Below are 26,571 nucleotides of genomic sequence, written 5' to 3' on the forward strand. Positions count from 1 at the left end.
TTAAATAGAATTTGTGTTTATTTGCAGTCAAAACAGTTCACATCGCTTACTTTTGTTTTGTTCCTTTTGTATTAAACCTTTTATTGCAATAGTGTATTATTGTAACACTGTTGTTTGGCCAAAATTGAACGTGACCAACAAAACTGTAAGGATTTCTAATTGGTTTATAGTGCAAGGGCTACTATGGCAACTGTTGTGATTGACAGTAAACCGGGACACACGAGACGAGGCCTGTGCAAAACCGGGATAAATGACTGGTTCGGAGAAATGCACCGGGACACGGGACGTAACAATGAATACATACATACATACATTTTATTTATTTATTTTTTGTAAGTAAGTAAGTAACTAAGTAAGTAAGATTAATGCAATTAATACAATAATAAAAACGGGACGTAACTTGACAAATCGGGACTGTCCCGGGTGAATCGCGACGTCTGGTCGCCCTAATTTACTCGAATAAATCCGCGTAATAACCGCGTCAAACGGACGTCAGTGCGTGCGTGAAATCCCGCTCTGTGATTGGTCCGCTCAGTCCCAGGAGGCGGGTCTAGGGGGGAATTCCCGCACGCCAAAATTTCACAACTTTTTTTTCTTCTCTCGCCCCGCGTCAGTCACTCACGCGTCGCTTTCAAACACGGACAGTGCCTGGCGCTCGCCGCGATGGACGGTGAGTCACAATAACGCGTTTATTACACGTTCGCTACATTTTTATTACACGCGCGCGCGAGCCGGAGACAAACGCGCCGTCGTTTCGCGCGTCGCGTCGTTGCGGTTTGCTGCGCGTCTTCGCTCTCTCCCCGCGTTTACGTGGACGCAACGCGAGTTTGACGTGCGGCATTTTCACTCTTTTAACGCTCCCGAACCGCGTCGCGAACCTTTGTAAAGTCGTTATTGCGAAACGTGCGCGAAACTTCCTCTTTTCGCGGACGGTGACAGTTGCGCTTTATTGCGACGCCGGAAAAACGTCAAAACAATGAGCAAATCCGCGACATCCAACGTGCATTTTGCGTTCAATTATTCGTATTAACGTGCATTTTACGTGGAATTATTCGTATTAACGTGCATTTCTGTTGCATTTCTCCTGCGTGTTATGATCTTTTTGTTGATTTGAAGCTTTTGTCGCTGCAGTTCTCGTGCCCGCCATGCTCAGAGAAGACGCGCATTTCAGTAAGTATAAGTATAAGTATAAGTTTAAGTAAGTATAAGCCTGTTATTATCATAAACGTGACATGCAGCTGAGAAAAGAAGCCGCACGTCCTCATTCGAGCGCGTCGCGTGTTTTTTGGCTCGTGGAAGTGATAAACAGTCTCAAGTCCTTTTTTTAATCACGTTTAACTTAAATATTGTCCAAAATGACGATTGTTTTGTGTGTTTGCGACGAGGCAAAATGGAGGCGTAAAAAACACGTTCACGCCGATGTTTTTTTGGCAAATGTCCACGTCGTGTTCACGACAAAATATGTTACAAGACGAGTTTGTGTGGCCCGTGACTACACAGGAGAAGGACTGCTCAGAGTACTTGTAGTAAAGTCAAGAGTACACGTTTAAATGTGACATACGTGTACAATTACCAGGGTTTATTCTGTCTCAAACTGGGGCTTATCAGTGTTAATCACAGGATAATGGACATATTAACGTAAATGATCAGGTTTAATCTTTGTACGTGTCATTTCACTTCCTTATGCAGTACTTTTCATGTAAAGGAGTACTACGGAACCTTTCTGACAGAGTGCAGGTGAACGCAGGACTTTAAAGATCGTGTCAAGCCATAAAAAACACCTGTAAAGATAGATACGTTTAATGCCACAGCGTGTATCCATGGTAACAAGCAGGTGGCAGAACCCCCGGCTGGAAAAGTATCACATGTAGTTTTAATGTTCAAACTGTATTAAATGGTACAATATGTCACAAACGTGTTGATATTTCAATAATCCATCCAGAAACAAAAATGTGAAAAAATGTGATTTATTTTTCTTATTCAGTCTAAATTTGTCTTAATTTAGTCCTGGTTTTGTCTCTGTTAAGTCTTTAATCAATGTTAATGCATACATTTGTTATGTGTATATATATATATATATATATATATATATATATATATATATATGTGATGATACCGTGTGTGTGTCAGTGGGTGATCCGGAGGTGCAGATCTTTGAACAGCCCAAACAGAGAGGAATGAGGTTCAGATACAGAGTGGAAGGACGCTCGGCCGGCAGCATCCCAGGAGAGAGGAGCTCCGAAAACAACCGCACCTACCCCAGCATCCAGGTAACAATCGGCCCCACCCCAGAGTACAGGTAACAACTGCACCTGCCCCAGAGTACAGGTAACAACTACACCCGCCCCACACCTGCCCCAGAGTACAGGTAACAACCACACCTACCCCAGCATCCAGGTAACAACCACACCTACCCCAGAGTACAGGTAACAACCACACCTACCCCAGCATCCAGGTAACAACCACACCTACCCCAGAGTACAGGTAACAACCACACCTACCCCAGCATCCAGGTAACAACCACACCTACCCCAGAGTACAGGTAACAACCACACCTACCCCAGCATCCAGGTAACAACCACACCTACCCCAGAGTACAGGTAACAACTACACCTGCCCCAGAGTACAGGTAACAACCACACCTACCCCAGAGTACAGGTAACAACCACACCAACCCCAGCATCCAGGTAACAACCACACCTGCCCCAGAGTACAGGTAACAACCACACCTACCCCAGAGTACAGGTAACAACCACACCTACCCCAGCATCCAGGTAACAACCACACCTACCCCAGAGTACAGGTAACAACTACACCTGCCCCAGAGTACAGGTAACAACCACACCTACCCCAGAGTACAGGTAACAACCACACCAACCCCAGCATCCAGGTAACAACCACACCTACCCCAGAGTACAGGTAACAACCACACCTACCCCAGCATCCAGGTAACAACCACACCTACCCCAGAGTACAGGTAACAACTACACCTGCCCCAGAGTACAGGTAACAACCACACCTACCCCAGAGTACAGGTAACAACCACACCTACCCCAGCATCCAGGTAACAACCACACCTACCCCAGAGTACAGGTAACAACCACACCTACCCCAGAGTACAGGTAACAACCACACCTGCCCCAGCATCCAGGTAACAACCACACCTACCCCAGAGTACAGGTAACAACTACACCTGCCCCAGAGTACAGGTAACAACCACACCTACCCCAGCATCCAGGTAACAACCACACCTACCCCAGAGTACAGGTAACAACTACACCTGCCCCAGAGTACAGGTAACAACCACACCTACCCCAGAGTACAGGTAACAACCACACCAACCCCAGCATCCAGGTAACAACCACACCTACCTCAGAGTATAGGTAACAACCACACCTGCCCCAGCATCCAGGTAACAGCCACACCTACCCCAGAGTACAGGTAACAGCCACACCTACCCCAGCATCCAGGTAACAACCACACCTACCCCAGAGTATAGGTAACAACCACACCTGCCCCAGCATCCAGGTAACAACCACACCTACCCCAGAGTACAGGTAACAACCACACCTACCCCAGCATCCAGGTAACAACCGGCCCCACCCCAGAGTACAGGTAACAACTGCACCTGCCCAAGCATCCAGGTAACAACCACACCTACCCCAGAGTTTGTTTGTTTTTTAAAGCTGGAGGTTAAATCAAAGTTCCTGGTCATCTGCTCAAATATTATGGCCACAAAATTATAAACTGTAGAGTGACTTAAATTTGTTTTAAAAAGCAGTTTTATTCTGTGTTTTCCTCTAAGTGAGTTTTGAACTGGATCCAAATGAATAGAATAAACAGGATTAAGTTCACTGCGTGTTTGTGTGTAAATGAATATTTTGATCCCCAGATCCTGAACTACTGCGGCAAAGGGAAGGTGCGCGTGTCTCTGGTGTCCAAGAGCGAACCGTACAAGCCACACCCCCACGACCTGGTGGGCAAAGACTGTAAAGACGGAATATACGAGACGGAGTTCGGACCCGACCGCCGAGTCATCGCGTGAGTCCAACATCCAACATCGAGCCTGTAGACGTTATTCAGTCATTCATTCGTTCATTCATTCATTCATTCTTTATGGTCCTGGGCTGTTTGATCAAATTGTGATCTGCCGCAGTTGTTGGACCGCGAGACAAATCAAAACGAAACACAAACACTTTCGAGTGAATCCGTCCGGTTCACAATGACTCGTCACACTAATTAATGCCATTTCTGCTAACGATATTAGTCACTTTCACTTCATGATTATTTGGCGGCATAAAACCGCTCAGGAAACCGAAACCGCCGTCATTTGCACTCGCTGGTTTGAGGTTCTATTCCTGGACTTGAAGTTTGCATGTTCTCCCTGTGTCTTTCACTCACTTTGTCCCTTGATGATAATTCACTTCTGTTCATCGCAACTTTCAATTCGATATTTGTTTTGTTTCGTCTTATTACAAAGGACTAAAATGTTCTTTCAAAATGAATTTCCTGAACATAAACAATACATACAGCATTTCGTACAAAAAAATTCTCAAATCTCTTCCTCCAAAGTCTGACCTCCAAACCACACGAGGATTGACGTGTTTATCCATGACAATTAAACAGCTGAAGCTCGATTAAACTGGAGATTTTAATTATATTTGAATAAATCCGATGCCGTTAAGAGGGTATTACAGGGTGAAGCTGGAGAATAGGAACATGCAATAAAAAAACAGGATTAATAACATTTAAAATAGACTTAAGATTGTACATAAGTGTCTTGTATAGCAAAAATACAAATAAAACACCCACGTACAGTGAGCGACTACGGTTGTGTCCAGTGCAGCACACGGACAGCGAGGATTGCACTGGAGATGATTGCACTGGAGATGATTGCACTGGAGATGATTGCACTGGAGATGATTGGACATGACGTTATTGCACACGGTTATGACAGGCGGACGACACGTGTTCAGCGCTAACGGTGTTAAGCGCGTTCACTGACCGGTCCGACAGCAGCAGAAGGACAGACTTGAATGGAACTAATCGACTGTGAAACACGATATTCACATTGACATCATATTTTGATCGTCGCGGTAATCGTTCGCCAGACTCTAGAGCCCCTAAAACACATACCGTATTTTCCGGACTTTAAGTCGCACTGGAGTATATGTCGCACCAACCAAAAAAATGCATAATAGAGAAGAAAAAAACATATATAAGTCGCACTGGAGTATGAAATGCGGTTGCAAGTGTGAAAATAACAAATAATATCACATATAAGTCGCTCCGGAGTATAAATATAAGTATAAGTCGTACCTTGGTAGAAACTATGAAAAAAGGTGCAACTTATAGTCCGGAAAATACGGTATATAAGACCTTTTTAACAACAAAGTCAGTGTCATTATTGCATCAAATTGTCAAAGAGTACACAATATGTAACAATAACACACTTTATATGTGAATATTCTCTATCTCGGAGCCATAAATCGCCCTTTGTTAACTCGTTAACGTGTTTACAAACAGAAATAATCGTTTGACTCGTCGACCGCTAAATCGACCGTAGGTTGTAGCCCTGGAGGACGTTACATTGGCTTAATAACTGCCTCTTTTCACTTTTCCCTCCGTCTCCGAGCTCTGTCCGTCGTACGGTGCGTCGCGTTCGTGATGATGCATTGTGGGAATTCCCCGAGTGACATCATCCTCATTCACACAAGAGAGAGAGAGCGCTCAGTCCTCTGTTCGAGTGTTTAATTTGCATCTGTCATGTGGCCCGCGCCCGTACTAAAGTTATTTTTAAACAGAGCGCTCCAACGGCTCCGTCCGCCGCCCCCATCCGCCTCCTCTGTCCGACGCCGTCCGACGCCGCGCATTTAAATCGTGGATGTGTTTTGAAAATAAAAACACAAAACAAGTCGACGTGTTTGTGGGTCCAAGTCGTTCACTTTGTTGATGGAAGTAGAAGTACTAGTTGTAGCTTTATACGGTAGTTCAAGTACTTTTTGTACTTGAACTACCGTAGTAGTAACAGTAGTAGTTATAGTCTATTTGTCACCACATGATGTTTGTTTCTGGACTTTAAACGCGCTACAAGAGCTTTTATTACACGGAAAAAAGCAAGAGTTACATGAAAACGACAATTTTTTTAGCCTGTTTTGTCTGTAAATAACAATAATAATATGAATAGCTCACAATTCAGCTTAATTTGTGTCAAATTGTGTAAAAATCGTATAATGTTAACGATCCTTTTGCGATCCGCACATCTGATCGATTAATCGGGAGAATAAACGCCGCGCTGGACTAATCAATCGACTAATCTGCGTGTAATTTCTGTTTAGAGTAAAGGAAACATCGATCTATTGCCAGGCCGATTTTTGCTCGTCATGATCGGATTTGGCGTTAGTCAGACTTTCCCGCGGACAAATCCCAATTTCAGGAGCGTATCACGGCCGTCGCTTTGGGAACTGTGTAAAAATAAAGCGTGTCGTGCGTCGTCTTTAATTAAAACAGAGAGCGAGTCAGAAAGCAGAAGATTATGGCGACGTTGCTGCACTTTTGCCGTTTGTTTTATGGCCCATTCCCGTTTTGCGTGACATTTACAGTCTGATTTTAGTCTGAAAATGTCACATTAGTTTTGACAATTAAATCCATAATAGTTTTATATATATTTAATTTTAATCATGATAAATTGAATCGCTTCATGAACTTGAACAGATGTGTTTTTTGGGACGTTGACTTTGTTTCTAGTCTCAGCGTATCCCTTTTATTTATTTATGTTTAGTTTTTATGATTTGACAACTTTATATTTAGTTTTAGCAAGCAAAAAAGGGGGGAATAGTTGAATAAATCCATGACGGACACATTTTGGTGACAGTATCGGCGAGAGGAGAACGCGTTAATCGTCCGTGGAACAATCGCAGTGACGTTCTGCGTTCTGTTTTCAGCTTCCAGAACCTGGGCATTCAGTGCGTGAGGAGACGAGAAGTGAAAGAGTCCATCGTCCAGCGTATCACCAGAGGAATCAACCCCTTCAACGGTCAGTGACGGTCACGATGCTACCGTGACAACACAAAACCCGCTCTAATATTTGTACGCTTTAAACTGACTTCATATTGGTGAAGCTGGTCAGAGTCTGGAGGAACCAGAATGAGAACGTCACTGTTAATCAATAATACTATTCTATATTCCTCTGTGGTTGTTGTTGTGGTGAGGGAGGAGGAGAGAAAGGACAAGAGGGTGGAGGAACGAGGGAGGCGACAGCGGAGGAAAAAGGGAGGAGACAGTGGAGGAAAGGGAGAAGAGAGGGAGGAGACAGCGGAGGAAAGGGAGAAGAGAGGGAGGAGACAGCGGAGGAAAAAGGGAGGAGACAGTGGAGGAAAGGGAGAAGAGAGGGAGGAGACAGCGGAGGAAAGGGAGAAGAGAGGGAGGAGACAGCGGAGGAAAGAGGGAGGAGAGAGCAGAGGAAAGTGGGAGGAGACAACGCAGGTAAGAGGGAGGAGACAGCGGAGGAAAGAGGGAGGAGACAGCGGAGGAAAGAGGGAGGAGACAGCGGAGGTAAGAGGGAGGAGACAGCGGAGGAAAGAGGGAGGAGACAGCGGAGGAAAGAGGGAGGAGACAGCGGAGGAAAGAGGGAGGAGACAGCGGAGGAAAGAGCAGAGGAATGAGGGAGGATAGAGCAGAGGAGAGAAGGGCAGGAGAGGGGGGGGAGAGGGGCTTCCCCAGAGAGAGACATGATCACAGAGAAGGGAGAAATAGCTGCTTTATCTTCTCCGTTTCTTTGGCTTCATGTTCAGGACGAGTTCATTGTCCATTGTTTGATTTTCAGCTCGACAAATCAAACTGTTATTTCTCTTGTGAAATATGTGACTGAAGGCTTTTAGATTACTTACAAATAAAGTGAAATATTGATAGAAATCAGAAATAGTTTATTCTTTCTTGACATTTTGATTTAATGTCTTTGTTATAAAAGGTCTAAAGTCCAGAGACCTGGTTTGGTCCTGGGTTGGTCCTGGTCTAGACCTGGTTTGGTCCTTGTTTGGTCCTGGTTTGGTCCTTGTTTGGTCCTGGATTGGTCCTTGTTTGGTCCTGGATTGGTCCTGGTTTTGTCCTGGTTTGGTCTTGGTTTGATCTTGGTTTAGTCCTTGTTTGGTCTTGGTTTAGTCCTTGTTTTGTCCTGGTTTGGTCCTTGTTTGGTCCTGGTTTGGTCTTGGTTTAGTCCTTGTTTGGTCCTTGTTTGGTCCTGGTTTAGTCCTTGTTTGGTCCTGGTTTGGTCCTTGTTTGGTCCTGGTTTAGTCCTTGTTTGGTCCTGGTTTGGTCCTTGTTTGGTCCTGGTTTAGTCCTTGTTTGGTCCTGGTTTGGTCCTTGTTTGGTCCTGGTTTGGTCCTGGTTTGGTCCTGGTTTGGTCTTGGTTTAGTCCTTGTTTGGTCCTGGTTTGGTCCTTGTTTGGTCCTGGTTTGGTCCTTGTTTGGTCCTTGTTTGGTCTTGGTTTAGTCCTTGTTAGGTACTGGTTTTGCTGCAGACTTTAGAATAAATAACTTAAAAGACAAACAAACTATTTAAATGTTTAATTTTGCTATTTATTTATTTATTGCATCTTGTGTTTTTTACCAATATTGTACATTTAGATCTATTTATTTTGTTGCTGTATTATTGTGACGGGCTGATATTGACAGAAGTGAAAACCTTGATCTACGTTAAATCAGATCATCTTTCTGCCTTTAGAGTTCTCATGAAGGGTTCAGATAAGGACAGGACGACTCAAACACGCGCAAATGACACAGAAAACAACTCGAGGCACGTTTTACTGAGGAAACAACATCAAAACTTCACATCGCACGCAAATCGTAATCACTAATCTCCGTGAAAAGCACTTTTCCACACTCTGTCGCTTCGTATTGAGCAGAACTGACCATGTTGAAAAGACTCGAAGTTGTTTATAGCGGCTAAAACGGTGCAGATTTACGAGCAGTGTTCACTTCTCAGTCTCATGATTTCAGAACTGTGTGGTCTGTACTTCCTGGTTTTGGTCAAACGCAGACAACACGCTTTCTACTACACACATTCTGCATCGTTTGTATTTATATTGTATTGGCCTTTAAACTCGCTCTGGACTAACTTTGCTTTGGCAACTCAATAGCGCATTACTTTCGCCGTGTCGGGCATTCCCACGTCAGGATTCACGTTAGCGCTCCACCTTCTGTCAGCAGAGGGAATCGCCTTGAGGGAAATGTAAGCACGCGGCTGTGACGGATGTGATTTGAGACGGGAATGAGTCCGGTGATGGTTTATGGACCTCCAGAGACACGTATGGGACATTTGAAACTGGGTGTTTTATTGAGGCTCATCAACAAGTGACTGAAACAAGCGTGAATTAGACTAAAAACACCTCCAGGTCTGTTTTTGACGAGGGAACAATGCACACATGACTGTATATAGCGGTGGACAAAGGGACGCTGTATTCTCTGGCTCCTCCGAGTATAGCGGGAGAGTTCTCTATAACATTTTTTTGTTTTGTTAAATACTTGGTTACTACGCCTTTCTGTCATTATCTCCACATTTAGTACTACAACTGCGACTCCTTCTGCCACTAAACGTGCTACATATTTACATATTTGTGATCTTTCATTGCGTTCTTCATTCGCCGCCCAAACTCGCCGTTGATGTCTTCTTTTGTGCCCTTAACTCTAAACGAGGACTAAACTTTGATTGCAGTGTGTTTGGTTCTGGCGTGTTACTATAGTCGACGTTACCATTTTCCCAAACAGCTCGACTTCTTCTTTTTACTTTTACTTTCAAGTTCTGTCAGAACTCAACGTGTTTGTGGAGATTCAAACGACAGAGAACAGCTTTACACAGAACGAATGAAAGGATGTGATGTTTTTTTCCAATTGTGCCCATTCAATTTGCATTTATCTTGCTGCTTGCTGCCTTCTGAGGAGGAGCTGGCGGAGGTGTCTGGGGTGAGGGAAGTCCTGCTAAGACTGCTGCCACTGCAACCCGAGACAATTTCACTGTCACATATAAAGCTGCAGAATAATTAAATAACTGACTAATCATAAATCATGAAAACAGTGTCAGTTTATCAATGTTAACAGTTTATTAGAATAACTGTTGTTTTTGAAGGACAAAGTGTTTCAAGCGTTAACCCTTTCTCTCATTTTTGTTGTTGTTCGATCCAATCAAAACCTGTCAAAATCAGTTTGAGCCGAAGACTGTAATCATTCAGACGAGAGACTGTAAACAACAAAATATCCTGTTGATGAAAAGAAAACTGCAAATACTTTTAGACTTCTACGAACATGTCCTGAAATGCATGGAATTCTTGCATGGGATTATCAGTTCACATTTCACTCTTTTCTCACACATTTATCATCCTGGACGTGTTTGAAATGGTGTTTTTCTTTTGCTTGTACGTTCACGTTTCAGTCTGTTGTAAATACTGTAAATACTGAGCTTTGGCTGTTTTAAATGCATCAAACTGTGCGTAAACTGCAAGTCTAATTACGATCATCTGATAACTGCAGAAGTCAATCAGATTGTTAAGGGCGCTGTGAAGGTTTAACCCCCGGCCGAGTGCGCCGCTTGTGAGCGTGTGAAATCGTGAAATCGTCACTCTGTGCGTCGCCGCCCCCTTCTCGCTCTGTGTCACTCCGCCAGGCGACGACCACCGACGCCCACACGTTCCGCTTTTCCCCTGTCACCCGAACGCACCGCGGGACCCGCGCTTTGCACTGCAGAAAAGAACTCCAGACAAACACGTCTTAGGACACGTGTGACGCAAAACAGATGTATGTTTGTGCGCTTTTGACGTTTTAACACCTTTTTCTCGTCAAAACACGTACGTGGAGTTATGTTTAACATCTTTTGCATTTGAGCTCGTCCTCTCTGAACCTCACGAAAACACTCGGTTTCAAATTTCCCAAATTAGCGACGTCGAAGGTGGAGATTTGGAGGTGTTTCGTTCTGTATTTAAGTCCATAAATCATCTTCAGACTGTCGGGGCAAGCTAGATTTTGTTTATTCCCCCGTGGTAAGTCGCTCTGCTGGCAAGGAACAACTCAAGAGTCCTCTATTGAGACGTAAATATGCCGTATTCTCCCATTCTTCATCCGTCAAACCAAAATCACACTCTCTTTTTTCTATTTATGTTTAATATAATTAGTAGGTTGGCTGTCCAGATTGTTAACATTTATGTAATTTATTTAGATATTATTCCCCTTGAAAGTTCTGATTGATAAGCCTTCATAAAAAGTTCAGTCAGAGAGGTTTTAATGTTCAGTACTTTGTTTAATTTGTTCAGTTTTCTGTGCATTATTGAAGTAAAGGTGCTTAAGTGCATGTGTAATACAGAAGAATCCCGACCTAAACGTTGTGAAACTTACGCACAATCGAATCGCAGTCGAGAATTATTCAGGATTTAGAATCAACATCAGGTTTTTCAGAGTTTGTAGACGCTAAAACAATGAGTAAAGGGACGTTTAACACAGATTTGAACTGCACAGGAGACCAGAAGTCGCAGGTGCAGAGTCTATTCTACCGCACGACATGCTTACGTGCACACGCTTACACTCACACACACACACACTTACACGCACACGCTTACACACCCCTGTCCTGCTCCAGCCACAGAACCACCGATACCCGGCCTCGTCGCTCTGTTACGTCAGAAATGCGTCTCCTCCTTCAGATTCTCCGCTCGTGCGTGAAGAACAAACCACCTGCAAACGCCAAACCTCCGCCACGTCTTTCCCCGGCACAGACTATTATCATGTCCCTAGGTCTGCTACTCCTACCCTCTGCTGTTACTACAGTTACTGCCGTTACTACTACTGCTACTACTGCTACTACTACTACTGTTACTACCTGCAAAATGTGAATATCGAGCTTATCGTTTACAGCTAGAGGTGCAAAAAGAGCCGACGATGAAAAAGAAAGTGACGTTCCTGCACTTTTGTGATTCACTTTTACAGACATTTCTTGTTTGTCTGATAATTAAACCTCAACTAATATGTTTAAAGACATGAACATATAGAGATTTACATATTTATTGCGATATTGTGGAGAGTTTGTGACAGAATTGTGGATAAATATGTATAGAAAATAATAATTCCTCACCAAATTGACTTGATCTTGATTATGATTTGGTAGATCTGTATACTGCTAAATTTATGTATTTAGTTAAATGTAATCAAGTCCCTACATCATTGAGGATAAAGTTTACCCAGAGGGAAAGTAAATATAATTTAAGGGGAACGTGTATATTTGACAGACCTTATGTGAGAACAACGCTGAGGGAACATTTTTTGTCAAGTAAAGGAGTTAAATTATGGAACAATTGTTGCGATGAATTAAAAAATGCCACTTCTTTATTTCTGTTTAAAAGGATCTTTAAGGAAACAATCATAAAAAAAATTTTAGCAGAATGAAAATGCAGCTTTGTTATAATACCTTGAATGCTTGTGGAGGATACTTGTGAGCAGACTGTCCAGTATTATGTAGTGTTGTTTTGTTGATGAACTGTTGCTTGTGAACTATAAAATCTCCACCAATGTTGAGCGTTTGAGAGAAGGGTCGGCACAATAACCCTTGGCTTCTGCCTACACCTGGTCAAAAAACATTAATGTATCTCGAATTTTGTTTTGTGCTTGAATGTTGAGCACCTTTTGTTTTGTTTTTGACCAAACCACAATAAAAAGATTTTTTGCAGAGGCAGACGCCCGGCACAGACGTGTGCAGAGGCAGACGCTCGGCACGCTAGGCACAGACGTGTGCAGAGGCTCGGCACAGAGGCAGATAGGGATGGTCAAACATGGGAAAGAATCAATCTAAAAGCGATGTGTCCATCCCGGAGACGCCACTATGGCAACGTCAAATAAATATGGGAAAGAGTGTCTGGAGTGTCAGTGTGGGCCAGTGTGGGCCAAGAGATTTGGTTTTCCATCTGGCGGATCACTAAGCATGGACAAAATGTATAATTCATGTCAGCAAAACCCGTGTTGAAGCCCATGTTGAAGCGTGTGTTGAGCTGCCCATGTTGAAGCGTGTGTATTGAGCTGCCCGTGTTGAAGCGCGTGTGTTGAGCTGCCCGTGTTGAAGCGCGTGTGTTGAGCTGCCCGTGTTGAAGCGCGTGTGTTGAGCTGCCCGTGTTGAAGCGCGTGTGTTGAGCTGCCCGTGTTGAAGCGTGTGTATTGAGCTGCCCGTGTTGAAGCGTGTGTTGAGCTGTCCATGTTGAAGCGCGTGTGTTGAGCTGTCCATGTTGAAGCATGTGTATTGAGCTGCCCGTGTTGAAGCATGTGTATTGAGCTGCCTGTGTTGAAGCGTGTGTTGAGCTGCCCGTGTTGAAGCGCGTGTGTTGAGCTGCCCGTGTTGAAGCATGTGTATTGAGCTGCCCGTGTTGAAGCGTGTGTGTTGAGCTGCCTGTGTTGAAGCATGTGTATTGAGCTGTCCATGTTGAAGCATGTGTGTTGAGCTGCCCGTGTTGAAGCGTGTGTTGAGCTGCCCGTGTTGAAGCGTGTGTTGAGCTGCCCATGTTGAAGCGTGTGTGTTGAGCTGCCCGTGTTGAAGCGTGTGTGTTGAGCTGCCCGTGTTGAAGCGTGTGTTGAGCTGCCCGTGTTGAAGCGTGTGTTGAGCTGCCCGTGTTGAAGCGTGTGTGTTGAGCTGCCCGTGTTGAAGCGTGTGTTGAGCTGCCCGTGTTGAAGCGTGTGTGTTGAGCTGCCCGTGTTGAAGCGTGTGTTGAGCTGCCCATGTTGAAGCGTGTGTGTTGAGCTGCCCGTGTTGAAGCGTGTGTTGAGCTGCCCATGTTGAAGCGTGTGTGTTGAGCTGCCCGTGTTGAAGCGTGTGTGTTGAGCTGCCCGTGTTGAAGCGTGTGTTGAGCTGCCCGTGTTGAAGCGTGTGTGTTGAGCTGCCCGTGTTGAAGCGTGTGTTGAGCTGCCCGTGTTGAAGCGTGTGTGTTGAGCTGCCCGTGTTGAAGCGTGTGTTGAGCTGCCCGTGTTGAAGCGTGTGTGTTGAGCTGTCCGTGTTGAAGTGTGTGTGTTGAGCTGTCCGTGTTGAAGCGTGTGTGTTGAGCTGCCCGTGTTGAAGCGTGTGTGTTGAGCTGCCCGTGTTGAAGCATGTGTGTTGAGCTGCCCGTGTTGAAGCATGTGTGTTGAGCTGTCCATGTTGAAGCGTGTGTGTTGAGCTGCCCGTGTTGAAGCGTGTGTGTTGAGCTGCCCGTGTTGAAGCGTGTGTATTGAGCTGCCTGTGTTGAAGCGTGTGTTGAGCTGTCCATGTTGAAGCGCGTGTGTTGAGCTGTCCGTGTTGAAGCGCGTGTGTTGAGCTGCCTGTGTTGAAGCGTGTGTGTTGAGCTGCCCGTGTTGAAGCATGTGTATTGAGCTGCCTGTGTTGAAGCGTGTGTTGAGCTGCCCGTGTTGAAGCGCGTGTGTTGAGCTGCCCGTGTTGAAGCGTGTGTATTGAGCTGCCCGTGTTGAAGCGTGTGTGTTGAGCTGCCTGTGTTGAAGCGTGTGTTGAGCTGCCCGTGTTGAAGCGTGTGTTGAGCTGCCCGTGTTGAAGCGTGTGTTGAGCTGCCCGTGTTGAAGCGTGTGTGTTGAGCTGTCCATGTTGAAGTGTGTGTGTTGAGCTGCCCGTGTTGAAGCGTGTGTGTTGAGCTGCCCATGTTGAAGCGTGTGTGTTGAGCTGCCCGTGTTGAAGCGTGTGTGTTGAGCTGCCCGTGTTGAAGCGTGTGTGTTGAGCTGCCCGTGTTGAAGCATGTGTGTTGAGCTGCCCGTGTTGAAGCGTGTGTTGAGCTGCCCATGTTGAAGCGTGTGTGTTGAGCTGCCCGTGTTGAAGCGTGTGTTGAGCTGCCCGTGTTGAAGCGTGTGTGTTGAGCTGCCCGTGTTGAAGCGTGTGTTGAGCTGCCCGTGTTGAAGCGTGTGTGTTGAGCTGCCCGTGTTGAAGCGTGTGTTGAGCTGCCCATGTTGAAGCATGTGTGTTGAGCTGTCCATGTTGAAGTGTGTGTGTTGAGCTGTCCGTGTTGAAGCGTGTGTGTTGAGCTGCCCGTGTTGAAGCGTGTGTTGAGCTGCCCGTGTTGAAGCATGTGTGTTGAGCTGCCCGTGTTGAAGCGTGTGTATTGAGCTGCCCGTGTTGAAGCATGTGTGTTGAGCTGCCCGTGTTGAAGCATGTGTGTTGAGCTGCCCATGTTGAAGCATGTGTGTTGAGCTGTCCATGTTGAAGCGTGTGTGTTGAGCTGTCCGTGTTGAAGCGTGTGTGTTGAGCTGCCCGTGTTGAAGCGTGTGTGTTGAGCTGTCCATGTTGAAGCGTGTGTGTTGAGCTGTCCATGTTGAAGTGTGTGTGTTGAGCTGTCCGTGTTGAAGCGTGTGTGTTGAGCTGCCCGTGTTGAAGCGTGTGTGTTGAGCTGCCCGTGTTGAAGCGTGTGTGTTGAGCTGCCCATGTTGAAGCGTGTGTGTTGAGCTGCCCGTGTTGAAGCATGTGTGTTGAGCTGTCCGTGTTGAAGCATGTGTGTTGAGCTGCCCGTGTTGAAGCGTGTGTATTGAGCTGCCCGTGTTGAAGCATGTGTGTTGAGCTGTCCATGTTGAAGCGTGTGTGTTGAGCTGTCCATGTTGAAGCGTGTGTGTTGAGCTGCCCGTGTTGAAGCATGTGTGTTGAGCTGCCTATGTTGAAGCATGTGTGTTGAGCTGCCCGTGTTGAAGCGTGTGTTGCGCTGCCCGTGTTGAAGCGTGTGTGTTGAGCTGCCCATGTTGAAGCATGTGTGTTGAGCTGCCCGTGTTGAAGCATGTGTGTTGAGCTGCCCGTGTTGAAGCATGTGTATTGAGCTGCCCGTGTTGAAGCATGTGTATTGAGCTGCCCGTGTTGAAGCCTGTGTGTTGAGCTGTCCATGTTGAAGCGCGTGTGTTGAGCTGCCCGTGTTGAAGCGTGTGTGTTGAGCTGCCCGTGTTGAAGCGTGTGTGTTGAGCTGCCCGTGTTGAAGCATGTGTGTTGAGCTGCCCGTGTTGAAGCATGTGTGTTGAGCTGCCCGTGTTGAAGCGTGTGTGTTGAGCTGCCCGTGTTGAAGCGTGTGTGTTGAGCTGCCCGTGTTGAAGCGTGTGTGTTGAGCTGCCCGTGTTGAAGCATGTGTGTTGAGCTGCCCATGTTGAAGCGTGTGTTTTCTGGACTTCCCCTGAGTCTCAGTTGCCTCTGTTTCTTGTCACATTCTGCACATTTTTGGCGATATTGTTACAGCCGAAGCTCAAATAATCATAATTGAACAGAGTTTTCGCACAATTACAATATCAACTCATTGTTCAATAAACAACGGGACGGACAAGCATTTTTAGGGTCAATGTTGCACTAGCAGCAACATTTGTATAGTTGTTTTGGATATTTTGAGCATTCAAACAAGCAAATTTAAGTTTACGGTGAGTTAAACTTTGGCAATCGTTGCCCACGGAAAGAGAAAACAGAAAGAGAACATTTACTTGAACCAAAATAGTCCTAATATCTGTCAAAAAATTTTGTTTTTCTTATTATGAATTTAATACTTTCGACTTGTCAAACGATTATTTTTACTGCCCTTTGAGACTTTTTAAATGCATTATCGGCCAAATAAAGGTCGTAAAAGGACGCGCAAAGTCTTAAAATGATGAAAAGTATATGTACTTCATTCTTTTTTGTCATTTGATTTAATAATGCCATGTTGAGATTATTCAGGGCACAATCATAAAAAGAACAAGAAAATAACAATCTTGGCAATTTTACAAGCAAATCCACATGTTTTAGTTCAATCTGTTCCTTAAAAAATAGACCTAAATGTAAATAACTTTTTTATCTGGCTGTTTTGGTCAAATTTAAGGTCAGAAAGTGCAAATCTGCGGAATGTTAAACCATAAGAAAGAAAGAAAATTAAAGATGTCAGTGTTGATCGTGAATAATCGTTAAATTGTGAGATTTTTCTAGCTCATTTTTTCACATATTTTGCTTTTTGTGCCCAGTTCCCCGAGAGCAGCTGCTGCAGACAGAGGAGTATGACCTGAACGTGGTGCGTCTGTGCATCCAGGTCCACCTACAGGACGAGAGCGGCCACTACACCAGGGCTCTGAATCCCATCGTCACCAACCCCATCTACGACAACCGTGAGTCAAAGAAAATGACAAATCTCCCTTTTTTCTATGTATATATTTTTTGTTCATTCATTTATTTATTTATATATTTTCAAATGTTATGAAATATTGAATTGAGTTAATACAATAAAATAACTACTGATATATGAGACTTTGTTGAGAAATAGCATACAAAATGCTTTACCAATAACTATGAAAAACCCAAACAGGACCGAACCAGAATTAAACCCGGACTAGACAATAACCACTAACCAGGTCTGAACCAGGACAAACCAGGTCTAAAGCCGAATTAAACCAGGACTAAACCAGGTCTAAACTAGTGCTAACCCAGAATTAAACCAGGACTAGACTAAAACCAACCAGGTCCAAATCTGAATTAAACCAGGTGTAAACTAGTGCTAACCCAGTATTATACCAGGAAACAAGATTGTTTTGTTTTAACATTATTTGGAAGTTGGGTCATGGGCCGGATTAACTCACTTGGCAGGCATGATTTGGCCCCCGGGCCTTATGTTGATCTAGATAATAAATTCTGGCTTACTCCAGATGATCAGGCTGTGCTTTGTACATTAAACCTAAGCAGTTCTTATAAGAAACGTGGCTTGATGAAACACTTTTATGGCCACGGCGTCAGGAAACCTCCTCAAATCCACGTGACATGCTTTTATTGTATGTTTGCCATTGGTTTTAGCTCTTTAATTATGGAATTGAGTAATAAACCAAATCATTTAGAAAGTCTCACACGAACAATTCCAAAAACAAGCAATAGACAAGACGCTTTTTAAGTGCCACGTGCAAAAACACTCAAAAACACTTTATTGGTTTTGAGGCGTAAATATCATATCATAAATTCAATTAATCGCACAACTGACGATAATTGTCGCAGTCATGTAAAACAATAATTTCTATTGTACGTTGTGATTTTTTTAACAAATACACATTGAACTATTGTAACTGAAGGTGTTTAGATGGAGAATATTTACAAATAAAATATATTCTTGACGAAAATGAGACATTTTAAATCATTTTTCGATATTTTGATGTAATAACACAGCTGTTTTTGACACAAAGGCTGTTTCCCTGCACGTTTTGGGATCTGCATTTGTCCCGTTTCGTCCGGTTCACAGAGGACGCCGCCGCAATGTGCACACGGGAGTCGCTCAAACCGCTCTGGCACATTTTGATTCGTGAGAACGTGTTTCAGGCGGCAGCGGCGTGTTCCTCCCAGAGACCGAAACAGGAAGTAGTTTGTAAACCCGACCCCGAAAAAAAGCAGCGTTGCCATGGCGCGCTTCCTCTTTGGGGCCGATCACGTGACCCGTGTCTCAATTCGAGCCGCGACCGTGCAATAAAAGCTGAACTGTTTGTGCCAGGCTGATGTTTTATGGATGTTTCGTGGATCGTGTCGAATTAGGTCCAGATATATTTGAAAAGTGACACATTTTAAGCTAAATTTACTTATTTTTGTCTCTCTTTTAACCCTGTTCTGACATCGTTCCTCGTCACAAACTCGGCTGGAGCACATTTCATTCATAGTTTGATAAAGTCCTCTCCCCTCCGAACGTCAAAAACACTCTGTTCTGAATCTTCTCCATAACTGACGTTTTTTCCATCCGTGACGTGAGAATCTTCTGCTGTTTTTTAAATTTATTTTTAGTTTAGTTTAGTCTTTATGTTATCTTCAAGAGAAAAGATGCACCAGATTTAGCTACTGCTTCTTTCCATCTGCAGCAGGATACACAACAACAGTGATAAAAGTACACGTTTCATTACAATTACAGCACGTTACATTTCATTATTAACATTAGCTCAGTAAAATTCACCATGAAAACAAATCCATTTTAAAAAAGTACAAAATTAGATTAGATTGATAAAAAATACAGCTAAAATCTACCATGGCTGATATCAGGATGTGCTTTTGCAGGTTTCAAGTGAAGTTATGAATATCTACAGACAATTTCAGACAATTTCAATATATTTCAGACAATTTCAGACTGTCTGAAAGTCAATTCCACCATCTGAAAGTTAAAAAAGAAAAGGCAGATTGTGCGAAGGTCGAGGATCTTTTCGGGACGGTGCAGTTTCTGTCGATTGAGTCATTTGTTCAGATTGAAGTTTGACATATTTGATCCAACATTTCCAAATATAACACATAACCAAAGGACCGTAGACCGATGTCAGTTAAATTTGTCCAGTTCCAAATTGAGTCTGATCTTTTGCTGTTTTTAAAGCTTCTCCAGACTGAGCATTTCTCCCGTCTGATCAGGCTCACGCCCAGTAAATCTTCCTGTTGTTTATTATTAACCGTTTGTAATTCCCTCTGCCGCCAGTGACTAGGACTAGGTCACTGGCGGCAGTGACCTAGTCACTACAACTGTTGTAAAATACAACAGTAAAAAGGTTCTGTGTTTGACTTTGTAATTTTCTAGTGTGATGTCATTAATTACAAACAGAAAGTGAAATTATAAATCTAGAAAAATTGCTATTCTGTGATACATTTTTTGTAGCTAAATTCAAAATATATTTACCTCGACTGCATTTTAGTTCAATGAGTCGTCTGACCTGTAGGGGGCGCTTTAACCTCACTTGTACTGGTGAAAGTGTCCAAACGCAAACACAACAAAGTCCGTGTCTTAAAAGTCTGTGTAGAGGCAAAAGCTTAAACCTCAATACTGTTCATTTTCTGTTTTACAACCCTTTTTTTAATTAATAAGTCTTAAATTAACTGTGTTTGTGGCGTTGTTCGGCAGGATCTCCAAACACGGCGGAGCTTAGGATCTGCAGAGTGAACAGAAACACCGGCAGCGTCAAAGGACAAGACGAGATCTTCCTCCTCTGCGACAAAGTGCAGAAAGGTACGAAATCCTCTGCATCAACAACACGTTTATAAGACAAAGATGAATATTGAAACTACTTTATCCCACTAAAACAATAACTCCAGTAATGCCTTTTCTTACGGCATGATATTGTTCAAAAGCATGAGAATAAAACACTTTAGTACATATAAGTCCTCTCCCCTCCGAGCCTCAGAAACACTCGTTCTGAATCTCCTCCATAACTGACCTTTTCTCCATCCGTGACTTGAAAATCTTCTACTGTTTTTAACTCTATAAATCATCTCCAGACTCGTTCTTGTGACGTTTCCGCCGTCTAATCACGATCATGACAACTGCAAATTCCCACTGCAGCCCATAGATGGCGACAAAACTCAATTAGTGCCATAGGAAACGGTAGAGATCCTAAGGCACCGTTGTTTTGTTGTTGTAAAACATGGACACAATAGTTAATACATCTCTCCCGGTGTCAGTGTCAGCAGCGAGTGGCCGACAGTAAACAATAGCACTCACCTTTTCTCTCTCTTGTTTCCCAGACGACATCGAGGTGCGCTTCTTCTCGCCGGACGGTTGGGAGGCCAAAGGGCAGTTCTCGCAGGCGGACGTCCACAGGCAGGTGGCGATAGTGTTCAAAACGCCGTCGTACTACAACCCGTCCATCACGGAGTCGGTGGCGGTGCAGATGCAGCTGAGGAGGCCGTCGGACCAGGAAGTGAGCGAGCCCATCGACTTCAGATACCTGCCCGACGACAAAGGTGAGCACTGTGGGGCGGGGCGGGGCAGGAAGTACCAAAGTAAAAGTGTTTAGATACTCCACGAGGATTATCGCTGTCAGCACGTTCAGAGGTGTTTGTAAAGATGGCGTTTCTGTCTCTAAGCTAATGCTAACCTACGTTTAGTGAATAATGTTAAAATCACACCACAAACTAAATTACAAAAACATGTGACTTTGATATTTAGTGTATTTGTATCAAGTTGTGTACTTCAGAGTTAAAAGGACAAATATTATGCATCATTTCTATGGTTATTGGCCTTTTAACACGCTCCTGATTATCTTTAGTTTGGCGTCTCACTTTGTCGCAGCCTTAGGAGACGCCAGAGTGACTGAGCTTTGGCTCCATCTACTGGCCCTAGAGGGAATTACACAGGTTCAAAATAAACGTTCCAGTCCTGCCATCGGACTTCCTGATGAAGCTGTGGCAACGACCGGTGTCGGGCAGCGTTACGTTTAGAAGTAACTCGTTAAGTTGCCTCGTTACGGCGCTACTTTGTCATCAAAGCGTCTGTCAGGTCATTTACAGAATTGTAGATATGTCACTTTTTTCTTTTTGAAATGCCTTGAACGTGAGCTCGGTCTGTCCTCCAATAACAGAGTCGTTTGTTACAATGCACACTCGAGAATGTCTCTCAGAACCAGTGTCAGACGAGATCAGACCAAATATCTGTCTCACAACAGAAAGGTAACGATTTATCTCAGAAAAGTACACAAACTGTGTATTTACATAGCTGCACTTTACTTTACTCTAGTGACTTTTACAGTGGATACTTTAACTACATTTGTGAACCGGAATCAGTACTTTCTACCAGCGGAGGAAGAAGTACTAGGTTTTGTTGCTTAAGTAAAAAGTACAGATGAAAATGACTCCAGTAAACATAAAAGCATCATGCACAAAAAGTACCGTATTTTCCGGACTATAGTTTTGGCCTGGGTGCGACTTATACTTAAAGTTATACTTATATACTTATACTCCGGAGTGACTTATATGTGATATTATGTGTTATTTTCACACTTGCAACCGCATTTTATACTCCAGTGCGACTTTCTCCTCTATTATGCATTTTTTTGGCTGGTGCGACTTATAGTCTGGAAAATACTGTACGTAAGAAAAGTACAAATATTCGCACAAATTTAGACTATTTCGGAGCCAAATGTGGTGATTTTTATTTGAAATTGTGCTGTTTTCGGTCTGTTTTATTTGTCCCGGTGGTTAATTGTGTCTATGTTCGTGTTTTCTGGGCTTCTGAACACTTGTAGAGGATGTGACAGAATAAAACCACCCTCTAAAACAACAACACTGTGTTTCCTCAGATCCATACGGCTACAACGAGAAGAAGCGTAAACGAGAGCACCTGATGAAGCTGGCCTCGCTTCAGTCGCAGGGTCGGTCCGCGCTCTCCACTTCCTGTTCTGCTGCGTCTGATTTCAGTTGATTAATATCGCTCTGTTCTCTTCGTTTTCGTCTGTAGTGAATTCTTTCGGTCTGAGCGCGAACAGGCCCATGGCGACGGCGTCAAAGAATCTACGGAAAGGTAAAGAACGTTATTTGTATAGGGTATTTCAACCTTTTAAATGCATTATCGGCCAAATAAAGGTTGAAATGTGTTGACTGAAGGTGTTGAAATCAGGAATATTTATGAATAAAGTGTGTTATTGATAAAACTCAAGATCATTTATTCTTCTTTTTGACATTTTGATGTAATAATGTTGCTGTCTTTGTTATAAAAGCTCTTTTGACATGTGTTATTTCATCTGTACAGTCCACTTAACCATTCACATTATCAATTATTATAGTTGATTATTATTATTATTTAATTATTATTGTAATTGTTTTATTAGTATTTAATTTTTTTCAATTATTATTATTATTTTCATTTAAATTTTTCAATTATTATTATATTATCATTTATTTTTTCTATTATTATGTATTATAAACATTCTATTATTATTATTATTATTTTTTTCAATTAATATTTAATTATTATTATTTAATTATTATTGTTATTATTTTAATATTTTTTGGAGCACGGTGGCAAAGGCGGTTAGCGCTCTTGCCTCCCAAGAAGAAGATCATTGGTTCAATTCCCGGACCAGTCCAACATCACATGATCTCTCTGGGTGGAGTCTGCATGTTCTCCCCGTGTTACCGTGGGTTCTCTCCGGGTTCTCCGGCTCCTCCCACCGTCCAAAGACATTCATATGTTAGGCAAAATTTGCCCTAGTGAGTGAATGGCTGTCTGTTATGTGTTGGCCACTGTCCAGGGTGTACCCCGCCTGAGGCCCGAAGTCACTAGGTTACGGCACCCGCCAGTCACCTGCGACCCCCAAAGGGAACAAGCGGTAGATGGATTAAATTTGGATTAAATGGTGGATTAAATTCTTTAATTATTATTGCTATTATTTTATCATTATTTAAATTTTTCAATTATTATTATTTATTATGATTATTTATTTATTTTAATAGTCGACTCGTCACGATTAGTTGATTAATCGTAAATATTGTTTTGAGGACATGCAACATTTTAATATCGATCACATTGTTACTATTTTTAATCATAAACGTGCTGCAAAAAGAGCTGATTGAAAATGAAATTGGAAATAAATGATGTTGGAAATGTCCATGAAGGGCTGCAGCGCCCCCTGGTGGCCATGTACGTGCAGATGCCGTGATTAAGCGTGGAAACCCGGAACGTCAGGATTTTCTTTCTAAAATCACATTTTTGCTCCGCAGACGTGGGCAACATGTACCTCCGCCAGCAGATGACGTCGATGCAGCCGCCGCAGCAGCCTCTCCCTAACGCCTTCAACCCGAGCTTCCCGCCCCCCTCCGCTCACCAGACCCTCCCACCGTCGCCGTGGCCCAGCTCTGGCTCGTCCAACATCCCCATGGACTCTGTCACCGTCCACCAAGGTTCCGCCAAACCCGCCCTACAGCAGAGAGTGCCCCGCCCGACCCATAACCCCGCCCTCCCACAGCTGTCCATGCAAGACCTGAAGTGCCTGGAGTCCACACTGCACCAAGCGGAGTCGCACCCGCTGTACCACCTTCCCCGGCCCGACCCGCACGCGCACAACCAAGCCGCCAATCAGAACCAAGCCGCCAATCAGAACCAAGCCGGAAATCAGAACCAAGCCGCCAATCAGAACCGAGCCATGGCGATGCAGTGGGCACAGTTTGGTGGCGGCGGCGGCCACAACCCGATGCAGAGCGGCTTCAACGGCGCCGTGCCAGGAGGAGGAGGAGGCGGTGTGATTAGCGATGGCGGTGGCGGCGTGACCGGCCTCACGTACTTTCTAGATCAGTTCGACGGGGAAAACATGACGCACGGCGGATTCGCCATGAAGCAAGAGCCGCAGATGATGACGGGGCACGACCCGGCGACGCATTCGCCGAGGGACGGCAGCACGTACACGACTTTGCAGCCCTCGCGTTCCAGTTTGGATATGGCCATGGGGATGGACATGAGCGGCGGTCAGCCTGTGAAACATCTGCCCAATCAATATTCCAGCAGCAGCAGCAGCGTGCAGCCTGGCATGCACTTCGCCACGCTGGAGGAGTGGCTAAAATCCGGTCAACATAACCAATAACAAATGTGATCGAATGAAAATGTATCGGCCTGAAAATGGTACTTAAGTTATATTCGGGGTCCGAGGGGTGGAGTCGACGGCGAAGGTACGAGGAATGTGAAACACGACCTTGGACAAATAGGGTTATTTGTTGATTGGTTAATTGGATTGAGATGAAGTAAAGCATTATTAATTATCATTAGCATGGACCCGTGGTCGCCGTTTGTCCACCGAAATGTCGAGAACAAAAGTCTGGGGTCAAAATAACACTGTTATTACTTCGCGTGGAAACCGCCTAAATATGGAGGATTACTCGAAGCGAAACGCGGCTTTAACGACCGATCGTGACCGCTCGACCAGACAAAAGTATCAGTCGCCATATTTCGACCTTTATTGGGCTAATTATGCTGTAGAAATAATCGTTTGACTTTTCACAGCGATTTTAGAAAGCCTCGCCCATCACAGACGTTTAGGTGTGAGGCGGAGCTTAAAGCGCCCCCTACAGGTCGCACGACTCATTGAACTAAAATGCACTTAAGATGAATATATTTTGAATTTTGTTAAAAAACAACAAAAAAACAGAATAGTTAATTTTTTAGGTTTATAATTTCACTTCCTGTTTGTAATTGATGACATCACACTAGAAAATTACCCCTCTAATGTCACTATTTTTTTATTTGCCAAATACAAATATATGAGAGCAGCTTCATTTTGTTTAATTAATCTTAAAAGAGTCAAATAAGTAGTTTATTTGTGTAAATTGTTCATAAACTTTGACTGGAATGAGTGTTCCTTGTGTGATGTCACTTCCTGTCATTTTCTACAGATTTTTCAACGTTTTCTCCACAAATACCTGCTTGATTGGTGTAAAACTATAATTTTTATGTACGACAGGTACAAATACACCAAATAAAGTCTGAATTAGAAGACTGTAAAAACTTTCATATGTCACTTTAAGTGGCGGGTCAGAGCCTCAGCTTTAGAACCTCAGAGACGTTTCTGTTGCTAGAACCTTTAACAAGTCCAAGATCTTATTAAATATTTGGCCTTTCTTGTACCGCCAGAGCCAAACTGACTCTAGAGTTACCAAATATTTGAACCGCAGAGATATGCGTAGCGTACGTGCCTCACCCTGGTGGACACGTGTGGTATTACATGTGGTATTATGTGGGTTTTATCATATGCAACAGTTTTTTCACAGTTTTATCACGTATCACTGGAAATACCTGCCCTGAACAAGTGAATGTACTACTGATGCTCAGGTCTGACTGTAGACTCTTTTGTACTCTAGGGAGCGCTGGTTTTCTTATAATATCATGCCTTTTAATGACCTGTTTTATTGATTAATTGCTTTTTTTTTTTGGTGTTTTTTGTAAAGATTTATACACATTTTAATATTTTTTTTTACTTCACGTGACGCACTCTTGAGCCGTGTTTTCGAGGTGGGCGGTACGTAGCGTCTCGGAGGTCATTGTTAAATAAAATAAAAATAAACCAGCGTTGTGATTCCTCTGTGTTTCATGTTACGGTCATGTTACAGTCACACAAACATGTTTAGCACCTCTCGTGGACTGCAAACGCGTCGTCATGGTTATGGAGAAGATCACAAACGTACAGAGGTGTTAATGTCTGTCCCTTATCGCTCACCTCGAGTGGAGAAGCGGACGAGGTTCTGATTTCCATTGACAAAGTGGAGGAGGCGTTTCTGCGTAGTGACTGTGTCATGTCTACATCACCGCGGGTCCGCCCCCTGCTCGTCTTCGTGGAGATGCTATTGTGTTGCCTTGAATGTTCCACCGTTGAGAGATAAACTTTACATTATATTTTTCTTCGATTTTTACATTTATTCCACAGACGCTAGCCCAGCGACATCAGCAAAGTGACTTAATGCACCTTTAAATACTGTAAACGACGTCACCTTTTTTGTTTACATTTTAAGTGCATACTGGTTAAATCTTTTATTCTTATGCCATTTGACTTTTAAATGCCAATTCTGTGTGTCATTGTATTTATTATTTTCAGGCAATAAATTGGGTCAATCCTGAAATAACTCAAAATACAAATTAATTGCTTTGGATCGACTTAAACAAATAAAAAATCGAGGCATATATTTTTTAGAGCACAATTTTCTTTTCTTATTAAAAATATTTTGTACATTAATGTCTGTCTGAGGCTGTTCACCCAGTGTCATTACTTTTTACTACATTATTGTTGGAATTTACTGGATGTTTTGTCATAGTTTGATCATGTAATATCTATTTTTTTTACTTTTGTTCTGGTTCTTTTGTTAATAAAGACTTTC

At 43.6% G+C, this 26,571-nt stretch overlaps 1 protein-coding gene across 2 annotated transcripts; it reads left to right on the forward strand.

The window, feature by feature from the left end:
- Positions 1–623: 623 nt before the first annotated feature.
- Positions 624–26,322, forward strand: LOC140351354 (putative transcription factor p65 homolog). 2 transcript variants are annotated; one of them, XM_072437161.1, is made up of 11 exons: positions 632–670; positions 1,132–1,170; positions 2,131–2,270; positions 3,893–4,041; positions 6,945–7,036; positions 16,962–17,102; positions 19,841–19,945; positions 20,461–20,679; positions 22,014–22,085; positions 22,172–22,234; positions 23,434–26,322. In XM_072437161.1, exons 1-11 carry the CDS (start codon positions 664–666, stop codon positions 24,288–24,290), a joined length of 1,884 nt encoding a protein of 627 aa, XP_072293262.1. In that variant the 5' UTR covers positions 632–663; the 3' UTR covers positions 24,291–26,322. The 2 variants fall into 2 exon arrangements, with proteins under 2 accessions (XP_072293263.1, XP_072293262.1); XM_072437162.1 differs by lacking the exon at positions 1,132–1,170 and having other exon boundaries at positions 624–670; positions 23,434–26,321.
- Positions 26,323–26,571: the final 249 nt, after the last annotated feature.

This window comes from Eucyclogobius newberryi, unplaced genomic scaffold, assembly GCF_026437365.1.
Source record: "Eucyclogobius newberryi isolate DKJ021-1_F unplaced genomic scaffold, fEucNew1.0.hap1 SCAF_8, whole genome shotgun sequence".
NCBI classification, from domain to species: Eukaryota; Metazoa; Chordata; class Actinopteri; order Gobiiformes; family Gobiidae; genus Eucyclogobius; species Eucyclogobius newberryi.